This window comes from Macrosteles quadrilineatus, unplaced genomic scaffold (genome assembly GCF_028750875.1).
Source record: "Macrosteles quadrilineatus isolate MER2022 unplaced genomic scaffold, UCM_ALF_1.0 Scaffold_11__1_contigs__length_5352618, whole genome shotgun sequence".
Classification (NCBI taxonomy): Eukaryota; Metazoa; Arthropoda; class Insecta; order Hemiptera; family Cicadellidae; genus Macrosteles; species Macrosteles quadrilineatus.
Window position 1 is genome coordinate 3,047,435 of NW_026542604.1, and position 10,040 is coordinate 3,057,474.

At 33.4% G+C, this 10,040-nt stretch overlaps 1 protein-coding gene across 1 annotated transcript; it reads right to left on the bottom strand.

The window, feature by feature from the left end:
- On the bottom strand, nucleotides 1-9,401 carry LOC129004832 (selenocysteine-specific elongation factor-like). The gene is made up of 5 exons (XM_054433485.1): nucleotides 8,869-9,401; nucleotides 6,424-6,593; nucleotides 3,803-3,899; nucleotides 2,413-2,573; nucleotides 1-1,860 (listed from the first exon to the last, which is right to left on the bottom strand). The coding sequence occupies exons 1-5, from the start codon at nucleotides 9,200-9,202 to the stop codon at nucleotides 922-924; spliced, it is 1,701 nt and encodes a 566-aa protein (XP_054289460.1). The 5' UTR covers nucleotides 9,203-9,401; the 3' UTR covers nucleotides 1-921.
- Nucleotides 9,402-10,040: the final 639 nt, after the last annotated feature.

Genomic DNA, 10,040 nt, shown 5'->3' on the forward strand with positions numbered 1-10,040 from the left:
AATGTAAAAAATATGTTTATTATTCACAAACAATTGTGGCAACAGTAAACAAATGCTTAGCTACGACCAAGTCTTATAAGATTAAATAACATTTTATACAGCCCTGTACCTTGAATGCGGCAAAAAACCAATCTATTTTCTGCAGCGCACTGTTCAGCGACAGGTCGTCTGAGGGTGGTGGCAGTAGGCTCGTTAGAAAGCCTAAACAAATCTATTTTTGTAGTCTCTGCAGTGGTTGCCTGAGCTATGTGCAGTTGTTATCGAGTCGTTTTTAAAAAGTAATGATTCGGTCATTACAACTCAGCGGAAGTTCTGTGCATTCATTCAATTAGGTCGACCTCCATGTCGACATGGAGAGGTTCCGTCGTGATTATCTGTATGGATAATTAACAAAATTAAACATATCATTATTCTAATTAATCCTTAGGGATTCAATTTAACATCAAAATTTGTTAAATTTTGTGGTCAGAAATGTTCAAACAAGCCGCTTGTTTTCGGGCGGGCCTACGAGAACCGTTTTCCACGGCAGCACTAACTCTATCAAATGTTAGTTGTCTGGTGTCTGATCTGACTTTGGATGGCCTGTCATCTTCCTTTTGAATGTAGAAACCATTGTTCTGGTGTTAGTAACCTACCGCATGATTGTGCTAAGCAACGGAACTTCTCCATGTCGCTCTAGTTGAAAGTACACACGGAACTGCCGCTGAGTTGCAATGAATGAATTCACTACTTTTTAAATACGACTCTGACTCAATAACAAACGCACGTAGCTCAGCCGACCACTGCTCTATGACTGCTTATAAATGTTATTGTGTAGGCTTTCCAACGAGCCTACCTCTACCACTCTCAGTTGACCTGTCGCTGAACAGTGCGCTGCAGAAAATAGATTGTTTTTTTTGCCGCACCCTGTAGTACACAAAACTACTCTGTTGTGTTTTGAACAATTTTCTTATCTGTCCTGAAAAGATAACTCTTGAACCTCAATTCAACTGTAAAATCTTCTTTACTAACAGCTTCTTCAGTATCTTGTTTACCTCGTTTGCCTTTTTTTGTTCCCATTTTACTCACCGTTTCTGATTTGATTCCCTCTGGAATTCTCACTCTAACTTTCCCACTTTGACCAAAACCACCTTCAATCACCCCCGATTCTCCTGACGAGAGACTAACTTTTAATCCACTAAACAAATCTATTCTCGTCTCCTTCTTAAACATATTCTTACAAACCACTTCATAATCATTCACGATCCTATCGACTAACCCTGTTTTGCTCTTGTTCTTATAAATTTTAAATCCTGGTAAAACAGTCTGGGTGTAGTTTTTGTCACTAAACACTTCTAAGATTTTCCCGTAAAATGCAATCCGACAACTGTTAGTATGCACATCCATGTCTAGTTTTGAACTAATATACAGGGAATTCGGCACAACCAAAATGGGCTTTTCAAATTCGATTAGAGCAAATTGCGTGCCAACTACTTCATCACTTTTTTCCTTGATGTCTTGCAACGATTCCCGATACAAATACTCTTCCTCTTTATCAAACGAGGTTTCAATTTGCAGATCAGTTCTGCAGAATAAAGTAACTTTACCGATGACAGTGTCATGACCGATGCTTATGTGAAACTTAGCCTTGGATGCTATTGGTCCTCTGAAGTACCTAACTTTGTGTATGGTTGAGACGACACAATGCACGGTAGTCAAGTAGCCTGGGGTGCAGACGATACCTCGCTCCAGCAGTTTCGGGTCGAATTGTGTCACACAGACAGCCAAGCGATCACCAGCTGTGCCTCGCTCCACATTGCGGCGATAGATCTGGATTGACTTGACTTTCTTGACTAACTTTAATGAAGGAATTTCAACGGCCTGGAAAAAACAATTGAAAATTGTAGTTTTGCAGCTTGAATGAAAAATTTATATGATAGCCTTTAAGAAAAGTAATAGAATTGATCTGAAATCACATTTGCATTGAAATTACATTAAAATTGGCAAGTGGCTTACACTATTGTAGTTTATAAATTTCTACGTATTTATAAAAGTTTGCCTCCTTATAGTTATGAAATGTTAATTCTGATAGTTTTGCCAAAACTAATAAGTTTCTTGATCAAATTTTTAAGTTATCAACAATTTATAATTTAAGTAAGTTGAGGAAAAGTCGTTTTAAATATAGAGTTCTTTAAAGTTATTATATTTTTTTTCTCTTCCCTAATCATCTGACATTATTTTATTATTTTTCTTTTGTTCGTTATTTTCAACAAAACAATGTAGAACCGCAATATAGGTTAAGTAGTTTCTTATAAGTACTTGCTTAAGTATTCCGGTCTCCACGATAACTTTGAATAGGACTTTTTGCAGAAATAACAGAATGGTATCTATAAATTTATAAGTTACACGGACTATATTTGTCGTTCAACTTACATCATTAATCCGGACTGTTCCTTGCCACAGAGTTCCTGTCATGACAGTTCCTGATCCGCGGATACTGAAGCAGTGATCTACGGAGAACACCACTGGATCGTCCGGACGTCTGTCTGGCAAATAAACTTGTTTCTCCAGTGCTTCCTGCAGAGCAGTAATACCTACAACATATTTCATATGTAGAAATGTTATAGGCTAAATTGTTTTGTGACATGTTGATACAGGAGGCCTAGTTCTCTTAGAATTTAATAGATACCAAAACTAGGCGAAACCCTCCGAAATTGACGATTACTATTGAGGTTTCAAGAAAAATCATTTTACTATCAATCAGTGATAAATAACGCCTTTTTTAAATAGTTTTTGGTTGTTCTTGATACAGCAGCGTGCTTTAGGTACGTTCGATCTTAATAATCAAAACCTCAAATGAAAGCTGGTATTACACTAAAGGTTCTTTCATCAAAACATATAGGACAACGTAATTAGAGTTGAGTAAAACTAAAATTAAATTCCATATCTGAGAAATAATCACATTTATGTTTTTCGATAGAGTAATATACAGTATCTTAAACATAACTGATTCAAACGATCAATATCACAAATGAAAGCCTTTACTGTAGGAGTATTTTAAGATCAAGACATATAGAATAACTAAAATAAAAATGGAGTTACATATAATTGATTGCAGATGAGTCCAAAAGTAATAGTAATTATTGTTGATTCGTGATTCAGCAGCTTCAGGTACATCGGATCTTAGTAATCAATACAGTTGCTCAAATGAAAGCTGGTATTTCACTGTACGTTCTTAGACCAAAACATATAGGAAAATTTAGGCTAATTAGAACTGGTGAAATACATCTTTTTAATTGAAGTAAGAATTTGAAAACAATCAAATTTTTTGGTCAAGTAATACAGTACCGTAGATAAATGAATGATGATGCTTTATGGCAAATATATGTGTGCATGCCTTTAATAAACTATGAAAACTTTGAAAATCGGTCCGGTAGAAGAGCCAAACAAACTCGGAACAGAAAAACTAAATTTAACTCCTTAAGAAATGTACAGGGAGAAGTTGCTTTTGTGCATACTCTAAATATCCGTCAGATCAAATGAATGCCAATGCCTGAAATTATGAAAATCGGTCGGGTAGAAGAGCCAAACCGACTGGGAAAAGAAAAACCAATTATTTTTCAAATATGTTTTTATAATTTGACATTTAGGCTTACTTACTACTCTGCCCAAACATAATAATCACTGATGTTGCTATTTTACTTTTAATGTGTCAGACAATTAGATTTGAATGTAGTAAAAAATAATCAATAAAGCTAACAAAGTATGTACCGGTAAAACTATCATTATAGGCTACTTACAATATTTATATTCAAATATTTACCAATAGATGAGCCGTCTGCTGGATTAGCTGAGACTGGAATTATTGCACAGTCTTTGAATACAGTGTCTGCCAAAGTCAACTTCATCTTCTTTGTAACCTGCAATATAACATGGAATAAGAAATCATCCGTTAGAGGCATAAAAATTTGAAAACTTTAGAATTTGAAATTTTACCGTTTATATTTGATAAGTTTACAGTATTTAAGTTGAGGCGTTGCAAGCCAAGAGACGAATAAGGATTTATAAAGTGTCTCAGTGTAGTCCATCAAGACGTAGGACAACCATAGAACTACAACAAGTGGAACACCGACCCAAGCTGCGCTAGGAGCTTGAAAAAGAGCCGGCCCTGCTCAGCTACCCCCACCACAAGTCAGTGATATGGTGCAGAGTGTATACTATAGGGTACGTGCTTCTAGCCTGTGTTTTATATCACTAGTTTAGTTGTTTAATTAATCACTTAGTTGAAAACTGTTTAATACGATGGCGTGCTGTATACTGCGTGAAAATAAAACTGCAAAAATTATCTTGATACATTGCAAAAAACTAAATATCCCTGCCGCAGCAAACCTGCCGACTAAGAGAATTTCCATTTCTCTGAATGATTTTCAATTGAATCTTGAAGGTTTAACGAGTACCTAGGTTTGCTGCCACAAGGAAACTGAAACTAATAAAGTGTGTTTTAGTAAAGTATTAATAGCTTAGTATAAAATAAATAAATTTGCCTAGTTTGATCAAAACATATCCATAAACAAACAAACTACAACATTTTCAATAAAAATAACATGGGAATTTTTAATTTACATTTTTTTGAATTTTCTCCGTTACCAATAACTGTACAAAAACACTTTGTAATACTAAATTATTTGTTTAATCTCTTTAATATGGTCTATAGATAAATTGGGAAATTTTGTGTTTTGGGGGTCAAAAATGAGAAAAACCAATTTTTACCCCATAAAACCCACCGGAAAACCCTGTTCCCATGGTCCGATCATGCTGGTTCGCAAACTCATTCAAGTTTATCTCGCCTTACACCTTTAAACCAAATTTCATCAAAATCGGACAAAAATTACTCAAGTTATCGCATTCACGGACACATATATATATATATAAATCTCTATATATATATACATACATATCTAAAAATTTGAACGAATGGTGTTTTTGGCCTCTGGGGACATCAAAATGAAAAAGTAAATCGGTCCCGGGCCTAGGTTTTACCGTGCCACCTACGGTAATAGCTACTTCCCTATAAGGAAATTCGCTAAAAGAGATGCTCTGCAAACAAAACCATGTTTAATTTTAGCAAATGAGCTTTCCAATTCACATAATGTCTTCAATAGCAAGAAAATTAAAGTAAATTAAAATTAACAGCATGTTGAGTAACAGTGTTACTGATGCGTTAAAGTTTCTGATAATTAGCATACACTCTGGTTTGGAATTTTTTGTAAGCAATCTAACTTATTAGGATTATATACAGATTATTTGATTTATTGAATACACAAAACCCTTATGACGGCTCAAAAAAATGACCAGTGAGACTAAAAAAGGTATTTTTAAAACTTTGGTTCGATCAATGATCAATTGTTATTCGTCATCAGATAACACAGTTACAATACATCATATTTTTTTAGATAAAGTATATCACATTAAAATGATTGAAACATTCATAATGTTATTGGGTCATTCAACATAACAGTCCTCAGTTGAGTAAAATCTCTCATCCTCAAGCAACTTACACACAGTGGGAAAAAACGTCTTAAATAGTAACATTTTTATATAAATTGGAAATTTGTTGTACAATAAAATTTAATGGTACCGTAACAACAAAGGCTATTGAAATATTTGTGTAATACTAGGCCTAGCCATCATGGTTTTGGTTTATTTTAATCATGGTGTAAATGTAACCTCAACTAAACCTGTATCACAATGTGCAGTCTATCATATCTACATAGGTTAAAATAATAATCTTGATTCATTTAAACCTTAAATACGCATCATGAAGTTTCATTATAAAATACAATTAGAAACAAAATTGACTCAAGATTAATTACCTGATTTTTGTTTTGATAAAAATTGTTTTTTAGCAAGACAATCACGTTTGAGACCCTAACATTTATTAGGTAAAAATTCTAGCTGGCCTTAGTGTTAAAGTCACGGTTTTATTCATGTGTTGAAATACAGTAGGCCTACTTCCCAAACAATGTAGGTACTTTGACAGTTAGAATGTACAGTCAGGTCCCAACTGTCCGGATTCTTCGTTGCACGACACGCCGAAACCGGACTTTTTTTTTAAGCTGTCCGGCCTTGGCGTTGCACGACATGACAAAACCGTGTATATTCAAAGGTGTCACAGTTTAATGTTGCACGCAAGCGACAAACCTGGAAACCCATTAATCTGTCCTGGTTTATCATTGTGCGCGTGTGTCGTCCGACTTTGGTGCGGCCCCACCCAAATATGAGTGAAGGATGAGTGTATAGAATGGAGTGTGATACCTTGTGTAGCTTTGTTACTGACTAAGATCAACTGTATCATTAGTCAGGACATTAAGCTAAACAAGTGATAAGTCTAAATTTTATGAACAGACTATTATAGTTAACAGCCTATTTATTACAAAATCTTACCTTGTCGATTACTTGTTGTCTCTTATTCTCCTCAATTTGATCAATTTTATTCAAGACAACTATCATTTTCGGGCATAGTATTTCTCCAATAACTAAACATTCTGCTGTTTGAGTTTGTACACCTTTTACTACGTCAATCACAAGAATCATCAAATCAATTATCTGAGCCCCTAAAAATTATAACTAATTTTAAAACTCTGTTAAAACATTTTGTAAACATGTTAAATAGGTTGTTGAAAACTTTCAAATCCTCTGGAATTATCCCATCACAAAACAGCCAGTGTTTTTTTTTTATTATTCAGAGTAAAAATGTGCATGAAAATTATTTAGCCTATTGGATATGTAATTGAGTATATATAACTCTGAAGGGTAGGCCTAGTCGCTACTGAAACTAGTGATTTAAAAAAATACTTTTAAAAATGATCATGTACTTACTGGTATAGGCTTTTTTAGGTTTATTTAGTCTTAGAAAAAGGTTTACCGCTGTTAAAAGTAAAAAAGATTTTTTTACATACTTTTTGAAGTTTTTTGAGCTTTTTTGGGGGTAAAATATGGGTTTTTAAAATCTCTTATAACTTATAACTACCGGTACTGAACCAATTTTATTGTTTGATAAATAATCTCATTTTAATGATCTCAGTATATTCTTATTAAGAAATTTTGCAACATTCTTGGTCTCTAAAGTTCTAATGGTGGCTTACTACGGACTGGTTTTTCCTTGTCTTTCATATGCAGTTGCAGTTTGGGGACATGAGTGTGTAAATTTTAAAAGAGTTTTTAAACTACAAATGAAAGCCATCAGAACAGTTTTTAAGTAGCGACGTAGATTTTCCTGTAAAACACTTTTTGCTAACTATAAAATTCTTACTTTTCCGTCAATCTATATCTTAAACTGTCTCGCATTTGTTAAGAAAAATATCAACCTTTTTCAAAATCAGTCTCGCTCTATCTCCTATGGTTTGAGAAGCCGGTCCGATTTGGACAATCCAAAGCACAAAACTGCGTTTTTTGAAAATAATTTATTTTAATGGCATTCAACTGTTCAATGCACTGCCCGCTCCCCTGAAGATGGAAAATAGTGTGGACAAATTTGGCAAAGGGGTTAAGAGTCTTCTTTTGTCACGCTGTTGTTACAGTGTAGAAGACTTTTTAAGAAATCAATGATTTTTAGTTTTTAGATTTTATTTATTAGAAATATTGTTTTTATTTGTAAGAGAAATTTTGTTGACGCTATTATGCAGTTTAACGACTGTCAAAAATAAAGATATTTTAGTTTGAGTTTAAAGAGCAAGAAAGTACTAACTTTTTGTACATGTAGCCTCTTACTCATATTTTTTTTTCAATTACCGTATATTATGAGTTAGGCCTAATGGTTTCATAAATATATTTTTTCAATTCCTACCGGTACCTATGTAATTAATTTTATTTTAATGAACTTGTATTTATCCTATTACAATATCCATGCACAAAAAGCTGCTTTATAACATAAACAATGCGTGATAACAATTTAATTATATTAGCTTTAATACTTAAAAAGTTATAAGCAGTTGTATGTAAAAAAAAAACAGAATTTAAAGTTGCGGAAAACAGCGGACTAGTTACCTATAGGCCTACTTAGTAGGCTAACTATAGAAACAGGTGCGCGCACACCACTTCAAATATTGTTTCACAGTTTTCAAAATATATAGGCTATTATACTTACAGTTATGTTGTGTTTTTCTGAAATCCTAAACAGCATAATAAGTAGAACGATAAAGCGATGCAGCCAAGCAGTTATTATTAATTAAAATATAAGTTTATTTTATTGTTGTGTGTAGGTTTAACTTACTGGTATATTGTTTAATAAGTTTATTAGGCCTAAAATTTACTGTCTTAAACTTTAAACTTTAGGCCTAAGTTTTTAGTCTTTTCTTATCTAGGTTTGGTATAAAACAAGGAACGCCTGTTTTCTAGACACATGTTACCGATAAGTAACTTACCTACTTAATTTAATCCTAAAGCGTTGACCCAACAGATATGTATAATAATAACCCTATGTAACAAAATGAATTTGATGATACTTAACTTGTCTTACAAGAAAACACAGCCCCTCCCAGTAGGGCCTAAGTTAAGCCTAACTTAACTTGGCTGCACTTTACTTTAGGTCCTACACTCATTCGAATGAAAATATTGATTATTCGATTGTTTCATTCGATATATCGTTTGGTTAGTTAGGTTAGGTTAACCTTACTCAAATAACCAAACGATATATCGAATGAAATAATCGGTTAATCGATATACTTATCGATCGATATTTTCATACGAATGAGTGTAGGACCAAAAGTAAAGTGCAGCCCTTAACTTAAGTAAATTAAAAAAAATTAAGTTAATAACAAACTATTTGCCTTCCTATGTCAGATAGGCCTATCCATGGATAAGATTATTTTTGTATTTGATTGACCTTACCTCCAATAATCGTCCTTATAAGGGACGCATGACCTGGGCAATCTACGAAGGTGTATTGAAGTTTATCATAACTCGTTGTTCCATGAAGGTCCAATGTTTTGGGGAAGTCAATGAGTAATGAGCTGAATCCAAGGTCTATAGTAATGCCTCTCTCTTGGGACTGTGGGTTTTTATCAAAGCATGCTGTGCTAGAGGTAGAACTTAAAACCTTTGCAAGAGAAGTTTTACCACTATCAACATGTCCTAATATACCAATATTGAGATTCAATACACTCATTGTCTCGATTTTTGTTGCAGTGTAAGTAAACCACACATTGTCTGATTCAATTCTCATTAAAATTATGTAAACATGTCTTCTCAGTCAAGAACATATAAGTTAATGTAGCCTACTAACCAAAAAATAACACTGATTTGGGCCAAGTGAAATTAAATTAAATTGAATTAATTAATCTATGGCGAAAGGAAACCAATGCATCAAGAATTAAGGTAATTATCACTAATTTTTCTTACACGGTAACTGAAAGAAGTTATTAATTAAGTTCTATAATCTTGCTTTTATGGATTAAATAGCCCTATCTCATCTCTGTATGTACAGTACACTGGACACTCATTCCCAAATGTGAGGTTATGTTTTTGTTTTTGAATTGACATTCTTCCTTGTTTTCCTTTTTTCTGTGAGGAGGTTACGACATTGACTTTGGATACTGCAAGTATACTTTTTTATCTGCATAATAGCACTGATTATATCTCTATAGATGATTCATTGCAGTACATATAAGTTGGTATACTATGTTAAAATTATTCTTTATAATGTTATCCCCTGTAGATTCCCTGGAGAATGTATAATCGTTTCTCATCCTTATGGAACAGTTTAAGCCAATTTTATCGTTAATTCTGTCTGTTGCAATTAAGAGGTAGAGTATTTCATTTAATATCCCGTTAACAAATAAAACGATATAATCATAAACAATAAACTCATGCTCTAGTTATCTAACCAAACAGAAACTGATTTGATTTGATATAATCATAAACAATAAACTCATCCTCAAGTTATCAAACCAAACAGAAAAGTACAAATTTGAAATTAACTTGAAATAATAGAGACAACATTTCGTTGACACCAGCCACCAGTTTCACCGCGGTCATTAACTAGAAACAAAAATAGAGCTTCA

Bases quoted from the DNA above. Each gene is read 5' to 3' on its own strand.
- LOC129004832 (XM_054433485.1), bottom strand. From the start codon at position 9,202: ATGAGAATTGAATCAGACAATGTGTGGTTTACTTACACTGCAACAAAA. The intron at 6,594-8,868 runs GTAAGGTCAATC...TATAATTTTTAG, and splicing joins TATAAGGACGATTATTGGAG to GGGCTCAGATAATTGATTTG. The intron at 1,861-2,412 runs GTAAGTTGAACG...TGTTTTTTCCAG, and splicing joins GAACAGTCCGGATTAATGAT to GCCGTTGAAATTCCTTCATT.